The following is a 24,967-nucleotide window of genomic DNA, read 5'->3' as shown; positions in this document are numbered from 1 at the left end:
TAGCTTAATAGGTTAAAGTGTTCATGCCGCGATTGCCAGAGTTGCAGGCTCACATGCTGTCAGTTCCAAAAAAAATTATATGCTTTTTAATTTTATAAAAAAGCACTACATTGTTTGTATAAATGTCTCAACAGAAGTAGGTATTTATTACTAATTGGCTTTTATGACACCAGTCAACAAGTCTAAGCACCCTGCATATGCATTTCTATTTATTACCTATATTTTTGGGACAAACCCTACACATTCAAACTTGTCTAAAATCGATATCTATTGCGAAATCGTATAGAGAAACACATTTGAATCAGTAGATATTTACTTTGCGCTCACAAAATTAAATTACTTTGCCTTATATACAATAAAACATTCACTCTGTGGTATTTATGTACATTTGTGATAAATTTACGTTCCTAATCAAAGTGGTGAATAATCCAATTGGACGGTCAGGTGTTTGACACCCACCTCTCGGAATATTCGCGCGGCTTGTTCGGTGATATACCGCGGATCTACTTCCCTGGCGACCTCTAATTTGATAGCTCCAATATGGATATCACTGCAAAGTGTCCAAAAGTGGGGGTCTTGCACCGAGTGCACACCGGCCAGGCCCACAACCCGTGTGTATAAGTTTGGGAGGGCACGCTCTAGAGACGTTGGAGTCCGTTGCATGAGAACACCACCAGAGTCCAACACAAGAGGGAATACACTTCCTGCTATGAGCAGCGCTATCGCCATCGAGCATATCGGATCTGCTCGCATCCAGCCGAACATCTGCATCAATATGGCAGATATTATCACACCTACTGAGCCCAGGGTGTCTGCGAGTACGTGGAGGAACACCCCGCGCATGATGGCGGAGCCGGCACCGGTGGGCGCTTCGATGTCGTTGTGTGAGTGACCATGCGAGTTGTGGTCGTGCGAGTGGCCGTGACCACCACCGTGCGAGTGGCCATGACCACCGTGACCATGTCCGTGCCCGTGGTGGAATGCATATATACCCACTAGGTTAACTAGGAAACCGAGTATTGAAACGACTAAAAGACGTTCGTGTTTCACCTGAAAAGGATAACAATTCAAATTTTAAAACATTTTTTTTAAATGGGTCTGCGAGAGATTTTTTCCATTCCAGTACACGCTAGCCCTTAACTGCTAAATCAACTGGTAGTAAACGATGATGGAGGCTAAATTACGAGTAAAATTAAATTTCAGCATAGATTAAGCACTGGAATGCCGTATTTGAAATGGTCAAAATTCAAATCAGTCCGGCCGCGATACCAAGAAAGACGCGGTTTCTGCAATTTAGATATGTATTTAATTTAGAAACCACTTAAATTGCATAACACTGTCGAAAGACCAAATACGATTCTGTGCAACACAATCGGGAAATACGTGCTCGACCAGCAATTACCAGCGATATTGAGAAAACAGTTTTGAAATTATCTATAGAATAGAAAGTTTAGTTGCTGATACGATATTTTATCGTAAGATTGGATTTTAATTGGGTATGATAATTAAAAAATTATACACAACTTTACATATGTATCTGTTAAAACACCTATAATTGGTTTTATCTGACTCCTGCCTCAAAGATAAAGAAAATTATTTATTTATTTATTAATTAATACAGAGCAGCCTTACTCACTGTTGTTATTTATTATAGACAATTTGTATCAAGATGCATTAGTTTAGTTATTTCTAAGATAAGAGAGCAATCTTACCATTACACTGGCTACCCAGTTTGGCAAGATATTATACTTAAACATCCTAGCCTAATTTTCATACAAAAGATCATTTAATAATTAATAGATATTCTAAATCTTAAACTAAGTTAGATATCTTCCTATCTCTTCATCATCTACAGAAAAAGTTGTATCTATCTAGGAACATACATAGTGAGAAGCTAAGCCAGACAACTTTTAACCAAGAAACTGCTGCTGTTTCTGGGGTCATCCTGTATTGGTCGGGGATTAGTAATATTATATGAAAAAGTTTAAGTATATTTGGGTGTTGATATCATATCTGTAAGTATAATATCTTGCTGAACTGGGCAGCCACTATCGTAGAGATATGCTCTTTTATACCACAAATTACAAACCATCTAATTATAAATTATATTTAATAACAGACAGAAAAAAAAAAAACAGTCACACAGTTCACAGATCACTATAAAATGTTTTTTTTAATAAATATATTACTTATTTACCTCAGGAGGTTCTATGGCCCGCTCTACAGATTCTTTCATAATAAAGAAGGCTATGAAAAGCAAGAAGAGTCCATTTACAAAGCCTGCCAGCACCTCTGCTCTAGCATAGCCATATGAGAAGCGTTCATTTGCCCTCCACTTGGACACTAGCGATGCAGCAAGGCCTGCCACCAGTCCCGTGCAGTCAAAGAACATATGGAATGCATCAGATATAAGACCTAAAACCAAATATATTTGAATTACAAATATAAACCAATAGAATAACAATGTTATTTAAATGAATTAAATATTGAGGTCTAAGATGATTCAAATTCATTTATTTCAATATTTCAGCATAAAGTCATCTGTTTGTAGGGGCTCTGCCACCAGACTCTGACAGCAAGAAACTCAGCAGTTGCTCTTTTTGAACATCATTATATCTCAATGGTTATTCTGTCTTGCGAGAGATGAAAGCAGAGGAGTGTGCTTCCATGCAACCTTTTTGTTAACTGTAAAAGGCCAATCAAATTGAGAAGTGCAGTGGTTTTAGTCATACATTGGTTTCCATTGAGAATTTCCAGACCAATTTAAATTAATTGTCTTTTTTCAACCAAACTCTTGGAGCAGCTTAAACCAGGTTATAATTTCATTGCACAAGTTTTAGTGTATGCTCTATTCAGTGAAACGATTGTTTTTAATTTAATTCAATTTTATTTCGATGGCTGATAGTTGCAGTGGGCAGTAATGTAGTTTTTTAATTCCAAGGCTGTGGGTTCAATTCCCAAAGCTGCAAAATGTTCTTGTGATTAACATGAAGGATTTTAGTGTCTGGGTGTTTACCTGTATATTAAAAGTATTTATGTATATTATTCATTAACTTACTTTGGGGCCAGATGGGCATGTGTGTATTGTCATAGTATATTTATTAATTTGCTGGTACAGGTGAAATAGTTAAGAATTAGGAAAAATATGCTGATCTTAATTGTACCATGACAATTTTGAATGCAAATGATTATTTTTGCAATTTTTAATTTAAGAGAAAACTGGACTGTGATTTTTCATTACTTCCTGAGTACAATTAAAATAATTACAATCACAATAAAATATTTAAAATCTTCAAAATACTTCTGAATTTTCCTTTAACTTTTCATCAATGGTATAAGAAGTGTGTTTAATTAGATCCTAGAATAATTTATTAATGAAACAATTTGTGTTGTTTTAGTAACTTAATTGCTTAAGGCAACAGTTTTTTGTTTGGAAACTTAATTTATTATTAATAGTAGTGTTAATTTTAAAATTCTGTAAACAATGTTTTGTTGGTGGCTAAAAATAAGACTTGTATACAAACAGTTGTCTATAATGATGGAACTACTGTAACTATTTAAAGCTGCTGAGTGTGGCAATGTTTATCATAATACAATAATGTTTTGTAGTAGTAGTTTTTCAAAATTAAAGCAGTGTTTTGTTTACATAGGTGTTCAATATAAGACTGCTGCAGTTGGTTAGCGAATTTAGAAGGCATTATGTGGAGTTTCTTACTATCTATGTTAAAACAAACGTTTAAGAGCATAAAAGGAATTACTCACCTAAACTATTCGTCCATACTCCGTAAAACAACTCAACAAATGCGAAGGACAAATTCAAAATGAGGAATAGAAATAAATTTTTTGAATTTTTGTCCGAAAATATCAATCTCAGCCAATTTTGGAACTTTTCAGGAAAACCTCCGATCGAACCCCGCGTCACTCGCGTATCCTTTTGTATAAGGGGCAGCATTATTAATAGATTTATATTTATTACTACTTTCACGTCATTTCAGGTTTAAATTCACAGAAAACAATTTTGCTTCAGCACTACTGCATACGTGTAAATACTGATAGTACACTTGCGGTTTATAACCTTAAATGATTTTAAGTTTTAAGAAATTCTTAGAAAGATATCAAATACGAGGCAGATTTTTTACAGAAAAGTGCATTATTTACAAAATATAAGCATCTTTTAGTAATGATTTTTCGAAAATGTAACACTTTTAAACTAGTTCAGTCCATTCATTGCCTATTTGCACATCTGCCTGCGTCAATCTGTCAAGTGTCAGTGTAACAGAGACCAGAGTACATACAGAGTACGAACAGAGTCAACACAATTGATAGGCACTACGTCAGTGTCAGTGTGTTGACAATCTTTTTTTTATAACGGCCTGGATTCAAGTCTTTTACGTCCGTATTTTATTTATTATCAAATAATATATTAGATAACATATTATGTATATGTATATATATCAGTCTCCTTTCTATGCTAGCCGTGCTTCACGGTTAGATACTATTTCCCCCCATGACCATGGCCCATGCACGGAAAGTGAATAAAACTGTGAAAGAATAAACACGTAACCTTTCCCAGTGGAGAAAAATTTCCCCTGCCTATGCTATCCCCGCTGTATTAATGCCTACATAAAGGCAGGAGAAGGGGAGTACGGGATGTACTCATACAGCACTATCGATATTTTCTTATTTATAGTTCTATTCACTTAGTCTATTTGGCATAATCCTACTAATATTATGAATGTGATAGTGTGGACTGTGGATGTTTGGATGTTTGTTACTCAGTGTCATAAAAACGGCTGAACAGTTTTGGATGCATGTAGCTTTTGACATGGAAAAGAATATAGGCTACTTTTTATCCGATTCCTTAAGTAGTTTCCAAGGGAAAATTGAAAGTTGTTTACCAGCTAAGCTGCGGGCAGATAGCTTTGGAATTTGGTATGCATGTCACCTATGCTAGGGAAAAAGACATGTTCTTTCTATACCGATCTCTCAAATAGTGTGTAGTACTGTAACCGCGACAAAGTTTATATTTTTGTTTGACGCACATAAGTTAAATAAGCACTTTAAGAGCGAGATAACAGAATTACACGCGAATTAATTTAACTTATGTGCGTCAAAAAAAATTTTAAACTTTGTGACTCTACCATATTAAATATAGCTAGAACGCAAAACTGGTAATTGTGGGCAGAAGCTAGAATATTATAAAGGCGAAAGTTTGCATGTTTGAGAATTTAATTTTATATAATATAATTATTTATATCAATTTATATTATTTATTAATATAATTATTTATATTAATCATTTATAATATAAATAATTATATTATTAATGATTAATAATTTTAAATTTCTGCCTTTGGACGAGTAGGTCTTGATGTATTACTAAGATGCATATCCACATCATTAACATTGTCTAAAAACTCCAATAGTGGTGAAAACTGTTGTAAACTTTTTGTGTAAATAGCTAATAATGATATTAATTTATTTTTTTTAAATACTGATTTATATTGTTTAAATCTGTTAAGTGTATCTTTACGAGTTGTGACATTATGCACTACCAGCGAACTATAAAACATAGAAGCATAACTGGTGCTTGAGCCCTTAACGAAAACATAGCCTCGTCGGGAGTGGTTTATGAAGTGTGCCCCACATGCATTTAGTTCGCCAGTCACAATGCTGTCAGATTAACTGTCGGCAATGCAATCACCAATTCGTTTAATGTCAATGTTGCCATTTCAAATAAAAAATTGTTACAAAGGCCGACTTCTATGTTTTTTCCACCAAATTATCGACTATTAAATAACGATTGTATGATTCCATAAACATAGTCATATAGTTTATCTTCGCCATAAATCAAAAGAAGTTGAAGAAGCGTACCAATTTTTCAAAGTGTCCACATTTTCTGAATATCATCACTGGCTAAAGTGTCTTGTTTATTTCATATTTCATATATGAGCAGAATTATACTAGCGTAAGTCGTTATTTTGGTAACCACTTCATAGTTAGGGAGACATGCTTTTTCGTCGTTACAACACTTCTAATAGGTGCTTCCTCAGGCATTATCATTTGCCACCACTGAATCGGTAACTTTAGATTAGATTTAAAAATATTTTAAAATACTTTAAAATTTCGGATTTGATCTTTAGATTCTTCTTTTATTTTACCATGTCTGATGGCATACTTCGAAAATCAGAACCACAGAAAAATAAAACAGAACCCTAGCTTAACACTAATTATATTGTCAACCAACATTTTGGCAATAATTTCAAACACTAATCAAAATATGATTGGTTAAAATATGGAATCAAAATAAATGAACCAATCAGAATATCGAAAAATTAGAGGTATCTGTAAACGAAACAGTGTTTTTGATGATTCATAAGCTTTCAAAACGACACTCGTTTCCGGAAAAGATAAAAGATTTGTCTATGTTTATTTGTAATTTATATTGCTTATGGTAGCTAAATATTTTTACGTTATTTAGCCTTATTTTATTTAAATCAAATATTTATTGCAATTTTAATCATCATTCAATGTTTTAAAATAAAAACATATATAATTGACACCTTTATAGTTTTTTTCTTTTGATTCTAGTTTCTCCCTCCAAATTTTTAAAATTATTCCACCGGAAATTCGTCTATAGATGCGTTTGTTTCCGAAAAGTGAACGTTTCACGAGTCAACAGCAACGTATTTCGAGAAGTTAAAGGCGCTGTTTGCGACATTTTTCTTTCTTTTATCCGTCATCAAATGTTTAAGTGATGAAATAACACGTTAATTAGCGAGTATTTTCAATATTAGTGTTCATAGTCGTAATAAAGTAAGCACTAGATTACGATATAATCTAATATGGGCGACGAAAGCCATCCGAAAACTCTCTACGTCGGTAATTTAGACGCGAGTGTGACAGAAGAATTTCTATGCGCGTTGTTCGGACAAATAGGCGAAGTTAAAGGCTGTAAAATAATTCGTGAGCCTGGCAACGATCCGTATGCGTTCCTCGAGTTTACGAATCATACGGCAGCGGCTACGGCCCTGGCCGCCATGAACAAGCGAGTGTTTCTCGACAAGGAAATGAAGGTTAACTGGGCTACGAGTCCTGGTAATCAGCCGAAGACGGATACGAGTAACCACCATCACATATTCGTGGGTGATCTGTCACCGGAGATCGAGACTCACATATTACGTGAAGCCTTTGCGCCCTTTGGTGAGATTTCGAATTGTCGAATAGTACGTGACCCACAAACGCTCAAATCTAAAGGATATGCTTTCGTCTCGTTTGTTAAGAAAGCTGATGCTGAAGCGGCGATCCAAGCTATGAACGGTCAGTGGCTGGGTTCCCGATCTATACGTACTAATTGGTCTACACGTAAGCCCCCTACCAAAGGGCCCAATGAGGGTGCCCCTAGCAGCAAGAGAGTCAAACAGCCGACATTTGACGAGGTCTACAACCAGAGCTCACCAACTAACACAACTGTTTACTGTGGTGGTTTCACTAGCAATATAATTACTGAAGAGTTAATGCAAAGCACATTTTCACAATTTGGTCAAATACAGGATGTAAGAGTGTTCAGGGACAAGGGATATGCTTTTATTAGGTTCACAACGAAAGAGGCGGCTGCTCATGCTATAGAAGCGACACACAATACAGAAATAAGTGGCCACACAGTGAAATGTTTCTGGGGTAAAGAAAATGGGGGTACAGAGAACCAGGTTTGTATTTATTAGAAACATTCATTTATTAAATCTAGTATAGATACTCATTGTAATTTAGGGTACAGCGAAAGTCAGTGCAGCAAAATAGACAAATGGTGGACTTGCTAAAACTTTTATTAGAGGATGCCCAATAATTTAGAATTGCATTGGGTCACACTGACTAGTTCATGGATAATGACCCCTGGATATGTTCATACACATGAGCATATGCAGATGTGAAATTCAGCGTCATGTTCAACCAAAACTAAATTTAATCACAATTAATTATAAAAGGCAATTTCTAACTGTAATTATCATTAAACAATTCATTGTAATATTATTAAAACTAAACAGACCATTCTAGTAGTTGCCATGGGTGATGGCATAACTTTAGGTTATAATTTAGATTTACAAAGAGTTAGTAAAATATAGTAAAGTAACTCACTGTTTTATCATAGCAATGTATAATATGTTTGAGTTAGTAAAGTAATCATATTCAAAACTCCCCTTGATAATAATTTTTTATTTGTTTAATTTATTTTTCCTAGTATGTACATAGCAGATAACCTACTTAGTGAATGAATAATAGTTAAATGTAAACACCCTTACAATGTTTAGTACATCTAATGCAAACCTGTTAAAACAATTTTCAGTTGACAAAGATATTTAGGTTCTTCTTAGAACTGTAATCAAAGTTTTACTCAGAAAATACAAGACAATAATCCTGTTATGGTGGGTGTTACATACTTTTTTTACCTAAAGAGAATGACATATTAGTCCAACAGTGTCTAATAAGGTTAATATTACCATTTTAGTGATTAATAAGAACAGTATGAAGATATCTCTAATAGAACAATGTAATAAAATGGGTCTATAGTCATAGGCTGCCTGCTGCACTGCAATATTATTGACAATATTTTTAGCAATACTTCAATTCTTCAATATATCACAAACACAGACAATATTATAAATACAATATAGTCTGTGTTTGGAAATTATTAAGACCATAAGCAGAATATGTCATCATTATTATTAATAATGAGGTACGGCCATATATTATTACGGATTAATATTGTATATTCTTATAATAAAATGTTTTATATTTAAAAGGTAAAATGTTAAATGTCTATTGAAATATGAAACTTTTATATTTGATCAAATTTTTTTATCTACTTGGCTATTACAGTCATGCAGATTAATAAAGTAAATTAGTCTAGGCATTTGGAGGAATTTTTAAATATATTTAATTTATATCCTTTAAAATATATTTAATTGATATCTATTTTATTATGTTTAAAATGTTATTATCAATTAGATAAAAACATTTTAATTATAATGGTGCCAATTCTGTTATACAAAATTTAATAGAATATATATATTTTTATATGCCTGTTAGTTTTGTTTAGAAATTTTGTATATGTGCCTTACAGATGAAGGTAAACCCTTAATTCAATGAAAAAACAGCATATTTTATATTTTTCCTTTTGCAGAGTTCGAATAACCCACCTGCACCCCCAACTTCGATGGGAGGAGGACAAACACAGTACCCCTATGGGTACCAGCAAGGAATGGGCTATTGGTATGCTCAGGTAAATATTCCTAAATAAGTTGACTTCATAATCATCTGCCTAATTGATGTAATAGACCTTCCCTTTTGAGCATAATATCTGTCATGACATTGACTGTGTTGCATGATTTGTCTATAGTTTAGAAATGGTTTTGTTGTCTCGCTTAGTTTCCACACTGTGATGAGAATTTCTCAGTTTTGTCTTTGCAGTCTCACCATGGAGGTCATTGTGTGGTATGGTACAAGTTTATGCTTAGTGCTAATTAAAAGTGAAACAACACGAAAATGTAATTGTAAAGAATATTCCAAGGTCACTTTTTGTAAACCCACAAACAAGAAGAAAATAATTGATATCAGTTGTAACTCCTCAACTCAGAATCTGAAAACAGACTGGAATGTTACTTGCCTATTGTCACTGAACAAGCTATTGCATATTCCAAGAGGTCTCCTATTTTGACCTAATCACTTTACATATGCAAGATTAGTTTCAAAACTCCAGTTTTCTGATTAGACCTTTACCTAAGTATTGGTTTATTTAGAAAACCTGAGACCTGTCTCAGAGACGAAAATCATTCAGCTTGACAAAATATGCTTGATAAGAGAGAGGGTTCAGAGAGAACTCTGATTTGCTCTTTTTTTATTACTTTATCAGCAGTTATAGTTGTGACAACTGGGTTGATGTAACCTGCTTGGAAGAGTGAGTACTTACCAACTTGGGTCAAACATTGCCAGACCAGAGCAATCATACATCTGTTAATTCTGCAAGTGACATCTGTTAATAACGCAAGATTATTTACCAACATAAAACTATTTTTCAATACTTAACTAGAATATAACTTGAAGTGTATGTTAAAACCGTTGGTACACTCATTATTTCTAACCAAGAAGAAGCGCCACCATTTTAAAAACAATTAATCGTTCTAGTATGAAACAGCATAGATACTGATAGAACAAATTTGGGGTTTGGGGCTCTGACTTGTTAGCTTGCTACTACAATCTTAGCCTACATCATCTCTTACCAAAAGGGAGAGACTGGCTCGCTGTGGTAGTCAAGGGCAAATTTGTAGTAAATAAAACAAAGAACAAATTAAAGCATTGGTAATGTGATTCATTACAATGAGAACCCTGTTAGGTTGCAGCTTCAACATTAAAATTATTAATTATTAAATTAAATAATTGAATTAAATAGTTATATAAAAATAATAATAATAATAAAAAAATAAGCTATTAATAGGAGGAAAAATAGTTATAGGATAGTAAAATAATACCTACCAGGTAAAAACAAAGATAATAAATGTTAAAATAATAATAAATTAGGTCTTATATTAAGGTGCCGTTTTCCATGATGAGTTTTGAAACCTTCGCAAAGGATTTGCGAACATCTGTATCGTTTATCTTATTAATTAGGTAATTTAAACAGGGTCACATGCGTCACCAGTACATTGTACCATTTAATTAACTGATGATTTTGTCCATGTATGTGAATGTAAAAAGTGGTAGACGACAAGATGCGACAGCTTTTGGTAAACTGCGTCAAGTCTTCGATTCGGCGATACCACAATGCCTCAAGACGAAAGTTTATAACGAGTGTGTCGACCTGATCCACAAAGTTAAACTATCCCGATCCAATCCTTAGCGCGGGAGCCCCAGCAATCCGGCTGGCTGGGGTGGTTAGTAGACGTCCGGGAAGTATGCAACGGGTTCCCCGGCAAAAAGCAAAGCGACCTACTCATCCAGGTCTTCGAGGCCTAGGGCCAATTCTTGGCGAACGTCCAAGCTAACATGCTGTCCCCAGTTCCGTACTTACAAACCTTAAGGTTGTATCACCTTTAGTCCATCCAAACAACAGTGGACAAATTTTAATGCGCTTAACCTTTTATATAACAATAGTTTCTTTGGCACGTATCTACAATGGATACTTCATCATGACCATATATTTTTTTAATTCCACTACAATTTAGCGGTTATATTTATCAACCGAAAGGGTTCCAAATTCCAAGGTTTTGTGCCGCATGTGTCAAGCATTGAGCTTTGGCGGTAGCATTACTGATTCGATCACGTAGAGATCCTCCGAGCATAGCTCTCTCCTTCAAATACTCCGAGCAATAGCTCTCTCCAACGCCCGCTTAGTGACTGAGCATTTTGTGACCTATAGTTAGCGACTTTAAAGCGTCAAAAATTGTAATATAATTAATTAGTTAGCGGCGTGTTGGTAAACACTAGGCCAATTGTTTGCACATTCAGCGCTGATGCCAACAATGGGGTCACGGCCGGATATCACGGTGTATCAACTCGGCGTACTAAACTTAACCGAACTGAAGTTCCGTGGTTTTGTTGATCTGTCGATTTTCACAAGTCTGACATGTTGGGTCGGGGTTTCGATCCCAGGCAGTTCTGAATTTAAAATTTTCAAAACTGCCTCGGCCTTGGCTTGTTTCCAACCTACAGACAAAGACATGCCACCAAGTGAAATCTACCAGGGGTGTTAAACGTAAATGCCATACCCCTAACAGGTTAGCCCGCTACCATCTTAGAATGCATCATCACTTTACACCAGGTACGATTGCGTCAAGAGATATTGTAATGGAATTTAAAAATAAGAAGAATGACTTAACTACCTTAAACACACGCAAACTTAAAATTATTTAGAAAATTAAACTATTTCGAATCGTTTATCAATGTCGATACATTAATTATTTTCTAACTAGCTGTTGCCAAAGCTTCGATCGCGTTATCTTCCGTTTAAAAAAAGAAAACTGTTTTCCCAGGATACATAAGCCCCTGTCAGCTTGACTGTAGGTTAGGTTCCTCTCCAAATAGCGGTAGGTAAACCATCGAATAAAAACACTTTCGTATCCATAACATTTATATGGATTTGGGTAACTGCAGCCCACCAAACACAATTTTAAATCTAACTATACGAGCCGTGTTTGGTCTCCATCTTGCCAAATGAGATAAACACGTGTTCACATATTTTAACTTTTATATAAGATCCACAATTTAAATAAAGGTGAAATCTCAGGGCAAGGCTAGTATTTTTGTCTAATTGATTTAACCGGCACTGCGAACGGATGTTACAGAATATCAAAGTATCAAGTTACATAAAATTCGGCTTAGTAGCAAAATGAATTATGTAACCCATGTCTTCAATTATATGTAGGTCAGAACCTGTCATGGGGACATTTTTGCATAATTCTCTTTGTGAATAGTGTTCCGAAATAACTTGCAAGCAAAAAGAAAGTTTCAACTCAATACAAATGTACATGCACTTTACATAGAACGCAAAACGTTATGCGTGTAGAAATTCAATGCCGATTTTATTATATAAGTAAGTTACCCGCGATTTCTTTTATTGGAATTTACGGTAATGCATAAAAATTATATTATTATAACCTCAGTTTTAATAATTATTACCACAGATTGGAATAGTTAGATTATAAAATATAATATAAAGCTAATAAGTTGGTAAGAAATTTTATGAATGAATGAATGAATGAATACACTTTTATTGTACACCACATAAACATAACAAATTAACAGTAAAAATTTAACAAAAGGTATACAATTTGACGGCCTTTAAATAAATTTTATATAAGTCGTAGTTAAAAATTAAATTAATGGTTTGGTCATAAGAAGCATCCTATATCGAGTGTCAGGGGCGCGGTGCGGCGGTGGAATTGCGGTTGTTTCATGCAGCAGAAGATAAATATCTAATATAAATTTTAGGCATTTAATTTGTTTACCTTGTTGCTAAATTCTAAATGTACATTTAATTTTCTTTAAAGAATTCTCTAGTGAAACTTGTATTACAATTAAAACTGTGGCGTCACTTCTATCTCGATTGTCTATAACGCCACAGTCAGCGACTTTCTTTGTCTAGTCAATTATTATATTAAAATGCTGATCATAACTGCAAGCTTGATAATTCTGCTACAAAATCGGTACATATATTTTACATTAAGAAGCTATTATAAATGATTACAATAATTACGATACCTTATTATTGTTGTTGTAACAACATTCCTTATAATATAGTCATTATAATTAATACGCGATGTAAGTACACTAACCAAAGTAGAAAATTAACTTTCTAATTGTTTTTTGACTAACTCTAACATAAAAAATTAAATACAAGCGAATTGTTTAACAACTTTTGCTACTTTGTAATGAGGTCACTTCACTCGCAATATCATTCACACATTTATCTGCCCCCGCATTATGGTAACCTTCCTGACAGTTGCCAACCGGTCATCCTCACATAAATGTTCCTGGAAACTGTTCTATCAAATCATACTTTTAAAATTTCGAAGATCTTGGCAACCAAGTGATTGGTTATCTACGTACGATTATTCGATCGCGCGAAAGTTAACTGCGATTTATATGGTATGTAAAGATCGCCATCTAGTGGGAGTAATATTTCCTAGTCAGGAAAGAGTAAGCCCTTTTCTTCAATCTCATCAGAGTGCCAAGTGTGAGATTTTCCACCTACGTTTACTTATTCGATTTGAAGATTTTTTAATATTTTTTAGTATTGATGAACTTCTTGGTTTAGCAATTATGAACTAACTGTTGCCCGCGACTTCGTCTGCGTTTGATTTTGTTTTTTGGTGTGGCATTCAATTTAGTTGAAGATATTAAAAAAAATAAAGTATTCAGTATCGCTAAGCCTTAAATGAGGGGTTTGCTGCTGTCCGCTTAGGAGTTCTGTCCTCTATCTCCAACCACAGTTTGGGCAAAATTAAATATATATTATAACCTCTATAGTACTAAAATAATTATTTAAATCGGTTATAATTTGTCGGAGTTATGGTGTAAATTCGTAACACACTCCTCCCCTCTCCCAAAGGAAACGAGCTTAATGTCGGGATAAAAAGTATCCTATATTACTTCTAACACTTCCAAAAATATGTGTACAAAGTTTCATGAGGATCGGTTAAGTAGTTTTTGCGTGAAAGCGTAAAACAAACTTCCATTGACATTTATAATATTAGTAGGGATAACTACTAACTACTACTACTACTACTACTACTACTACTACTACTACTACTACTACTACTACTACTACTACTACTACTACTACTACTACTACTATTTGAAGATAGCCCACCTAATGGAAAACTATCGACTATGCCATATAACATAGTAACAATTCGCAGGGCATGCAAGGAACACATCTTGCAAAGTGTTTCCCTGTGTCCATTAACCTGAGGCGAAGATGTGAAGCCTCATTGACCTGTAATTATACCAGCAACCACGCCCTTCAGGCCGCAACAAAGCATTTCGACAATGCTGCTTAGCGGCAGTAATTACGGTTTATATAATATCGCAAGAGCGCCATCTAGATACAATACTGGGAAACCGCACTGTCACTAGATGCCGCTTTTTTATCCTCGCTTTATCTTAATATTTGCTTTTGTTATTTCCAGGGCTACCCCGCGCTACAAGGTTACATGGCCCCGGGCTACTACCAGCAGTACGCCGCCGCGTACAGCACGCCGCAAGCCGCAGCAGCTGGTAAGAAACACCGTGTCTAATGCCCTCATATCTCAACAACTGCTATGTAGAATCTGCCCCCACTAATTGCCCCTTTACACAAAAAAGGCTCACTGTGGTAACCATAAGAAGGCTTAGAGTCGAAAAGGCCAACGCTAATGCTAAACGCTATGCTCTGATTATTTTTACGTGATGAATCTAGAACGCCTGTAAAAGTTGCCAACGTTGGTTATCTCAGATTTTTTGATGAGGGTAGTTGTAAATTTTACTGAAGATGGCATTTTATGGATTATATATAACTACGATTTATATTATGAAAAAATTAGGGTAGGCATGGCTTTTGTGCATGTATGAAGTGCACGCCACTGGTGAATGCGCATCTAAATCGGCAATGAGTGAGGCACGAAGCACGGAGGGCCGAGGGAATTTATATTGGTGTGGTAATCCCATATCGGATAGCGCAGTGTAAGCAAACTACCTACTAGGTTGACACACAACATCGAGTCGCAAAGATTCACTGGACATATGCTGTACAGGGCAGTAGGGATATTATCAATGTATATAATAAGTATTGATGTATATTATTCATAAAAATATTCTTCAGTCATCTCCGTACCCATAACACAAGCTATGCTTACTTTGGGGCTAGATGGCGATGTGTGCGTTGTCGTAGTATATAAATTATTTAGTATTTTATTTAGCGTCATTTACCTTCATTCAGTAGCGTGCACTTCATACGTGCACAAAAGCACTGCATACCCAAATTATTTTATATAATAGCTCTAATTGGAGGGGAATATTTCTATTTTATGCTATATATCTGCTTTATGCATTCCCTGGCCGAATACCCTGTGCACGCCACTGACATCATTTATATATTTACATGTAGAAAACAACGTTAAATAGCCTTCACGCCCGGGAGTTTTTTATAGTTATTGTTCTCTAAGGTGTGTGAAGTCTACCGCCCATGGCCGGTTGGTCTGAATCCGCACTTAGCCAGCGCGGTGGAATGTGGCTAAACCCCTCTCACTCTGAGAGGGGTCCCATGCCCTGCAGCGGCGGTAATGAGTTGGTAATGATGATGTAATCTTCAATCTTTCAAAATTAAAAAAAAAAACTGCCAACCCGCATTGAAGCAGCGTGGCTAGGCTGACGTCTGGTTGTAATACTGCCCAAATTAATGGATATATATGCTATATATATCGTTTATTATTAATGCCCGTATTCAAAAAAAAGTGACAAATCACACAAATTACCAGTACAAAGATACTAACATTAATAAATAAATAAATTTACCACTGACAATACACTCATCGCCGTTTAGCCCCAAAGTAAGCGTAGCCTGTGTTATGGGTACTAAGATGACTGATGATTTTCTTTATAAATAATAGACAAATACTTGGAATATAGGTGTTTGTATCTATATTATAATAACACAACCATACACTGAAAAATATTCAAGTTCATAGCATATATTTTCCAGTTGTAGGGATTGAACCCACAGCCTTTGACTCAAAAAGCAGGTTCGCTGACCACTGTGCCAATCAGCAGGCATATCGTAATTGTTATTGTTTGACGATAAGATTGTTTTAATCAGTGAATAGTCATGTCTGAAACATCACGTACCCTTGCTAAGTATATACACTATATACATTTTTATATTTAACTAGCGTACCCAGCCCGCTTCGCCGGGCTAGATTTTATTTAAACAATAAAGTTACATCATTAAATTTTTAATTTAAGTCTCATAATATATTAAATCATTTATTTCTCTCCGTATTCATTCTCTTCTATTCTCTTCTCGAGCGGGTGAAGATCATTATCTACACCCATGTACACCTAACCTAATCTAACCCAACAATAGAATATAATCATAGCAAATAAAAGCTGTATTTGACAGTTTGACAGTTCAAAAATAGTAGTGCTCCGATCGTCACTAAACTTTACAGGATTACTCGCCAGGTCAATCCGGAGATTCCCTGAAAGTTTCATTGAAATCGGTCCAGCCGTTTCGGAGCCTATACGGAACATACCCACTTTCTCTTTTATAAGATAGATGTACGCACCAAAAGGACCGTCAATTTGAATAAATAAATGTATTTTAAATAAAACAAAATAGTTCAGTCAAGAAGAATCTATGCATCATAGATGCCATAAACGATCATCCTCAATTTCTATGTTCATCTTTTTTTTGTCGACTAAATAAAAGATAAACTAAGCCACCAATTTCGGACCATATAATAGTTCTTTTATCAGTAACTTATCTTTTGTTATCACCTTCTAAGCTCTTATCAAAACGTGAATGCATAAACGGCAGCCTTCGTAATTTTCTTTATCAGTTATTGCAGTTTAAAAGAATCATCTGACTGTCTCTAATTAGTCGATTACTTTATTGAAAATGTCTTGACTCGCGTAATGGATGGGTGAACTTCTGCTGTATTTTTAGGTTATTTTGACCAATCCCACAGCGTTATTGTGTACTACGTAGGTATCTCACGACCAGTTTGCAATAGGCGTATATCTTGCAATCTTTGCTGTCAAACGTTTTTTTTTTGTATGCAAAAGTTACGTCAGACAGCAATGATCGCTAGATTTACGCCTGTCGCAAACCTGTTGTGAGATACGTTATCACCCAGCTGGTCTCTACTATTAACAATTTATATTTAATGAAGTTAACTGTCGCGTTGGTCTAGTGGGATACCATGTTGGACATCGCGTCATCATATTAACCCATTACTGGCCCACTACAGTAGACCACTACGCTGGCCCATTGCGGATTGGTGGATTTCTTTACGATGTTTTCCTTCACTGTTCAAGCAAGTGCAGCAATTTTAATTGCTTAAAAAAACGCACATAACTTAAAAAAGATAGAGGTGCGTGCTGGGATTCGAACCCCAAAGTGAAATCGGAAATCCTACCCACTGGGCTATCACCGCTTCGACCTCGCATCTTGGGATTTTATTACAAAACTTGGTATTGTATTATTCTGTTAAGAATTTGTCAATACCTATCTATGAGAGAGGAGGCCTGTGTCCAGCACGATTACTGACCCGATTATTGTTTATCGAACTTTAGTGACAATAATCAGACCCGTCAGCTTAACGTGCTTTCCAAGAGATGGGGTTAAACAACCCCAATTCACTAAGCTAAGAATATCTTAACAGAAAACCCTTAATCTGACAATTAAATCCTGGAACCCGTGATACGTATTTGAACATACTAACCACTTGACTTATGATACAAATCCTAAATTATGTGCGGTGGATAATGTATTACTTATTTATAACTGAGCTATGTACATTTTCGCTATGTAGCGATAAGGTCGCCAAATTTTATAAGATGTGTGTTGTGTTGTTTTTTTTTTATCGAATGTTTCTGCACCTTGGTTTGGTGCGCAATAAAAGTGTGTGCATGAATTAAATGATTCATATATTTTTGTGTAAATGTATTTAATATGTATGTGTAATAATGTGCGGGTAATGTTTCCAGCGGGCTACCGCATGAGTATGCCGGGTGGCGGCAACGGAGCGGGCGGGTCGTGGGGTGGCGGGCCCCAGCCGCTGATGTACGCGTCCGCCATGCCCTCCGCGCAGTACCCATCTCAGTAGCGAGCGCGTGCCCCGCCCGACCAGCGCGCGTGAACCACCGGCGTACTGGACCACACCTCTCACCACTGGACCACGCCCGTCACAGTACCCTTATGGCCCTCGCGCAATATCCACTCAACGCCGACTCAAATTATAGCATTGAAATGTGAGCCTTATATCATGTGAAATAAAGTGTTGTTTGGAGTGTACGATTCGTGGCCAATGCGTCCACTCGTTTACTAAAGGCACAAAAATATAGAAAAGTTTCCTTTATGTCACATGACATAGAGCTCACATTCCAATGCTTTAATTATGTGGTGTTGAGACATTAGGATGCTGTGTGAAGACCATTAGTGTAACTTTTCAGGTTAACAAATTTAGCTTTGGAGTAACGTAAATCTGTCAAATTTATATGAAGTTGTTAAAAGGATTTGAAGGCTTGTTGTTTGAAGGATGTGACGTTAGTTTACATGAAAACTTACAGAACCCCGAGCGTCACGTTAATCGCACATTACCGCAACATTCGCAACCCTGTGCATTCTTCAGTTCAATGCATAGCGTGCGACTGTGCGTACTGAAAAATGCGTATGGCTAAATAATATACTAGAGATTCTCATACAAAGTTTCCGACTTTAGTTCATATCTGTTATATATTATATATTATCTGTCTGTATATTTCTTCTTATGTATTCTTAATAACAAACCGCACCGCAACATTGTAAGAGATGTTAACTTTGGCTTTCGCTGTAGCAAATTGACGAAAACCAGTTCGTGGGGGAGAACGTATTTTTTCACGAAAACTTTTTGACCACAACGATTTTCGTCGAAGTTTACAAGTGAAAAAACGTTAAATTACAGTTTGCTTTAAATCTGTCACTTTTCGTATGGCCTTGACTTAACAACACAAATTTGACAGGTTATCAAAACTCCACCGTTGTCTTGTCAACTTCAAATGTTACACGAAATGAACAGTGTCGCCAATTGAGTTAGCAAATTCCTACGAGAGTTTTCGCAACGCGTCTTATGTTGTTAGTACGAAATGTATAATGTGCGTGCGTTCTCAGTGCTAGTGCGCACTGCCATTTTTAATCGCGCCGTAATATACTCTTTTGTTTTTTGCCGCAAATACGCGCTCTTCCATATAAACCGTTACGTTACATTATTGCGTTAAAAATATCGCGCGATTAATAAACCGCAGTGCGCGACAGCATTTGTGGCGTTTTTCCACGAGTGGGGTTTAAATATATAACGCACGGAGTCGTCACCGCATTTTATCACTCCGTGCGGAAGCTCGTGCTAAAACGCCCTTAGGCTGTGTCGTTCCATCATAGATACACGAGGGATTAAAGTCACCACAATATTGGTGGTACCATCGTTTATCGGTGGTGGATTTCACCAACAGTCGCTTGTCTTTGGTAGGTGGTTACAATGGAATGCAAAATTTCCTGCCGCGAAACGAATCCGATAGGTAATGATGCAACAACAATATGCGTTGTCGAATAGTTACAGACACAATCGAAGAATAGGAATGTAGAGATATTCTGTAGTGGATTGCATTTTTACCTGTCTTATAAAGTAAAATATTTTTTCTTACTTTTTTACTGTAAAGTATGTTTTAAAAATGGAACTAAACCGATTGTTTAAAAAAAATATAGATAAATAAAATAAAAAAAAGTTTTATTTTTATTCTTCATGTATTTTTTTTTCCAAATATTATTAAAACATATACATTTCGCTTAAAAGTAATGAAATGATTCTTTACATTTTAAGACAGGTAATGAGAAATGGATTTTAAACGTCTCATTCAAAATGTTGATTTTAAATTTTTACAGAAGAGTGAGTTCTGGAATACCTCTACATATTTTCGCGATGTAACGTGGTAATACTGTACGACTGTATAATTTATCTATTCAGAAAGCTTAGATGAAGTTTAATTATAACTGTATTGAAATATCTGGTTCGAATTTTTTTTTGGTTTATGCATGAGAATTTTGTATATTTTATGGTGCTGTTATCTGTTAACGTTAAAGATATATATAATCCGACGGGATTCCCTGTTTTCTTTTCTATTTAATGAACAACATAAACTATGCAATTTAAAACTTGTTTACCGCTATTTATCCATAACGTTAACGGTATAAAATAATAGACTTAGCTTACTGAGCCAGATATATTTCAATACAGTATAATTTTTGTTGTTTGAACTCAAATGTTTTTTCTCATTCAGGTTTCAAATACTTTGGTATAACAAAATGTTGTTTGACTGTAAAGCACAAAGGGCGTGTGTTAATGTTGCGGCGACCAGCCAGCCTTATAAGTATTGCCTTTAGACAATTATGGTACAAGATCTATACTTATACAGCGAATAATATGTTTGTTTATAGTGAATATTAAGAGATAAGAACTTTATAACCGAAAACGTCCAGTACAGTACCCATGGCTAGCGCAGTGACATATCCCGTATAATTGACTTGGCTAAGCCGCCGAAACCTGCAGTTGCTTTATATGGACTAATTCTGGCGGGGAGTGACAATTCAGCGAAAGCTTTGTTGGGTGTCTTGGCTGTTCGCGGGGTCGTGGCCCGAGGACAAGGCATTGAACAAGGATTACAGACACTGGATCGCGCTGCCGCCGTCGATAGTCTACATAGATAGGACATAACGAAATAAATTATAAATTTTTAAAAAAAAAGTTATAACGATATAGTGGGAGTAGTGTCGCGAATGGCCTCGTGTACATACGTTGATATTTATTGGCGCCCCGCGCTAGCAGACTGAGCTGTCCCGAACACTCCTCGCATTGCGCCGGTTGACGTATATTTATAATTAAGTTCGGCACATTGTTTTGTTTGACCTTGAATTGTTATGATTTATTGTATGGACACACTGGAGTCAATAAAGTGGAAATTGGGACACCGGGTGTTTGATTTGCCGTCGAATTACAAAATACATATATTATATTATTATTATTATTATACTTTATCGTGTTTATTTCTGGGTCCAATACTGGAGGTCGGCAGTTCTTCTGTGATTGAATACTACGTGTACACAACTCGGTTATTGAAAAATTATTGTAAAAATTCTTAACGTCATTTTGTAAAAGGAAAGAATAAATAGTTTAAGTTTATTAATACTTTGGATTATTATTGTTGTATTATTAATTATTCCGATAATTATGATTATAACCCTTTATTTGATAGTATCAAAAACTTGGATGATAAATAAACACGAACTGTAAACATTTCTTAACACTTAAACAAAGTCTCGAAATGCTTTGAATATTTGAGTGAGTAGCCTGACTTTCCACCACGCATAAACCCTGCACTAAACTACTGAATAGTTGACGTAATTACAAAAAAGTGTAATAAAAAACAAAATCTAAACAGTAACGTTTTCGAGATATGAGATTTCTAGTAATAGGTGATATCACTACAAATAAGTGTTATAAAAGACAAAATCTTCTAAACGTTTGAGATATCCGCTATCCAGTGGTAAAGATAATATTTTTAATGATCGTCACTGGCTTTTATTAATTTACTCTAGTGCTCGGCTTACCGTCCACGTACAAACTCTTCATGGGGTGACGTTTAATAAAATTAATAAAAGACAAAATCTTCTAAACGTTTGAGATATCCGCTATCCAGTGGTAAAGATAATAAATAATGGCTAAAGATAATATTTTTAATGATCGTCACTGGCTTTTATTAATTTACTCTAGTGCTCGGCTTACCGTCCACGTACAAACTCTTCATGGGGTGACGTTTAATAAAATTAATAAAAGACAAAATCTTCTAAACGTTTGAGATATCCGCTATCCAGTGGTAAAGATAATAAATAATGGCTAAAGATAATATTTTTAATGATCGTCACTGGCTTTTATTAATTTACTCTAGTGCTCGGCTTACCGTCCACGTACAAACTCTTCATGGGGTGACGTTTAATAAAATTAATAGAAGACAAAATCTTCTAAGCAGTCAAATTTCCGAGATATAAGCTATTCAAACTTCATGGTGTGTATACAATGCTCATAATGCTTAATTTCATATGTTCGCAGAAACTAGTAAAATCTATAAGGTCCGGTGTCGGAGCGAAGCTTGCGTAGAGAATACGTCTTGTAATGTAGATCTGTATTGTGTGAAAATCATCGAAGCAATATTATAAATTGCACTACAAATTTTCGTTTTTCCCAAATTGGGAGCAAATTATAGCTTAATGTTCATTGCATACCATCGTGTACTGGTGGCGTAGGAAAAAAAAATTAAAGAACCTAAAAATCGCTTGCGCGTGTGGTATAAAGAATGAAAGAAAGAAAAACTTCTCACAACCTCTCACCATGTAGAGCTATTTTTCCCTCTCCAATACAAAGTTTTCTACGTTCTAATATTATAATGTGCATGAAGACTGAAGCGATGTAATCCTAGAAATTCTCATAAAGAAATTATAGAAACAATACCTAGGTGATTATGGATTGGTTAAATTTAACTTCTAAAAATGAAAACATACGTACCTACTGTCGAAGTATATAAAGCAGGGCTTACTACTTATGTACTAGGTACATACTTTAAATAGCTACGAACTACGAGTCCCTGCCACTGTGAGCAACATTCTGGCAGAGTGGAGCTGTAGAAAAATCCTGCAACGACAAAATAGCTGATTTTTATAAAATTACTAGCTGTTGCCCGCGACTTCGTCTGCGTTTGATTTTGTTTTTAAAGTATTCAGTATCGCTAAGCCTTAAATGATTATAGTAGTATATATATATAACATGTGACTGTCAATTAATTATAGACAAATAATTTGCAATAAAATAAAATTGCGACTATAATTAAAGATCTAAGCTATCCTATCTCTTAAGTTGGACCAGACTGCTCACGGTGTGCCCATTTAATTCAAAATCGGTTAAGTAGTTTAGGACTCCATCGCGGACAAACATCGTGACAGGAGATTTATATATATTAAGATTTGGGTAATTAATTCTCTTGCCAGTGTAAAAATTGCTATAGCAAAAATTTGTTGAATTGCATAAATTAAAGATGTCTAGTATTATGAAATTTTCGACTCGACTATATTTTCGTCATCAGAGACCATTTGACCATGTGGATTATTCCTGCTGGACAAATTGGTTTGAAACTTGGACTACTCAGTTTAACCAGTTTTTTAATCGTTAACCCCAATACTTTTCATTGACTAGACTCGGGGATCGAACGCAGGACCTACCTACGTTCCTCGAATCTGGCCTAGAAATCTCCGCATGCCCAGAGTCTGTAATTGTCGTTGGCCACCCTCGTGCCTCCATGGGAACTTCAACAGCTGAAGTTCTAAACCATTGTACTTAGTAGTGTGGAGGGAGACTACGCTATAAATGTTGGGAGTCGTGGGACGGTGGAAAGACGCGGTTTCGGCGTCCAAATATACCTTCTGGCTTCTAGTAAGCTAAGATACGTAAGTACATACATTTTCTACGTCACGGAGTGCATATTGTGATTTGTCAATGCGACTCCGATATATCATAGTGACCAGACCTGTACACAGGACCAGATTTGCTATAGTTTTGTTTATTTTCATTGTACCTGGACAATAATTACACATTAAATAATTTCTACTTTCGAAATCTTTCGTGGGTACAAGGCTCGCATTCAAAAAACGGGTAAGGACGGGAGCAAGGTACACATATATACCTGATTAAATATAAAATGAGGAGATCCGTATAACTATTGGAACTAGAGTTACTCATCGAGTTCGAGGTTCTCAAGGTCCCTTTTTTATAGAGAGAAAATGTCTGACGCATACCACTACGTTGGAGGAATCGGGGTGGTTATGTGGGACTAGCACCCACAAGTGCCCCTCAACGGACCAATTAGTCGACAGTATGGGATACACTTCTTATGCAACGCACTCTCTCTTAAAGGGTCCCAAGATGCTGGATAGGTGACCGCACCGGTACACACAGAAGGCCAATGGAACGTTAATAGTTGGCATATTATATGCCAACTGTGATTTAATTGCTTAAAACGCACCCTATGAAAAGTTAAGAGTTCTAAACAATAAATATACAATTCATATAAGTATAATTATATACGGGGGTATAATTTTCATATTCCCTGTTGCCGTGCTTTGGCCGTGGATACATAACACAAAATTTTATTCCTTGTATTAAATTATATCCCCTGTATATATTTTAATCTCCTGCCTATCCTGCTGAGTGCTGGGTAGCTTAATTGCTTTAAGTGTTGGTAGCCGTTCATAAATAAAATGTAGCAAAAACTTATAAGTAATATAGTATAGTAGTATAAGTAATATAATATAGTACCGATACATAAAGCATTTTATCGCATCTTAGGTAGCCGTACATAAATAAAATGTAATAAATACTAATAGGTAATTTAATACATTAGTTAGGTATAAGCTACATCTTCAGACTGGTCCTCACCGTTTGAACCGATTGAAGTCGGCATTAATAAAGTCCTAAATTAAATAATCTCGCTTGGCATGTATGGGTAAGCGTGGTTGGATTGACTGTTTCATTATATATCCCTACTGTCCTGTCCCTTAGCGGTCAGACGATTAAGTTTCAGATTTAGTAAAATGATTATAGCTTTTGCTATCGCCGTATCAAAGATTATTCAAATGA

General features: G+C 35.6%; 2 protein-coding genes across 2 annotated transcripts; one reads left to right on the top strand and one right to left on the bottom strand.

Annotated features, from left to right (window-relative positions):
• LOC120631925 (zinc transporter 7) lies at window positions 1-4,269 on the bottom strand. The gene is made up of 3 exons (XM_039901625.1): window positions 3,763-4,269; window positions 2,198-2,415; window positions 1-1,050 (listed from the first exon to the last, which is right to left on the bottom strand). Exons 1-3 carry the CDS (start codon window positions 3,950-3,952, stop codon window positions 412-414), a joined length of 1,047 nt encoding a protein of 348 aa, XP_039757559.1. The 5' UTR covers window positions 3,953-4,269; the 3' UTR covers window positions 1-411.
• Window positions 4,270-6,651: 2,382 nt separating this feature from the next.
• Window positions 6,652-19,969, top strand: LOC120631900 (nucleolysin TIAR). The gene is made up of 4 exons (XM_039901576.1): window positions 6,652-7,708; window positions 9,181-9,279; window positions 14,684-14,771; window positions 18,240-19,969. Exons 1-4 carry the CDS (start codon window positions 6,845-6,847, stop codon window positions 18,356-18,358), a joined length of 1,170 nt encoding a protein of 389 aa, XP_039757510.1. The 5' UTR covers window positions 6,652-6,844; the 3' UTR covers window positions 18,359-19,969.
• Window positions 19,970-24,967: the final 4,998 nt, after the last annotated feature.

The sequence above is a fragment of the Pararge aegeria genome, chromosome 19, assembly GCF_905163445.1.
Source record: "Pararge aegeria chromosome 19, ilParAegt1.1, whole genome shotgun sequence".
Classification (NCBI taxonomy): domain Eukaryota; kingdom Metazoa; phylum Arthropoda; class Insecta; order Lepidoptera; family Nymphalidae; genus Pararge; species Pararge aegeria.
The sequence above is the reverse complement of the archived record's forward strand: the minus strand, read 5'-3'. Positions and strand labels throughout refer to the sequence as shown.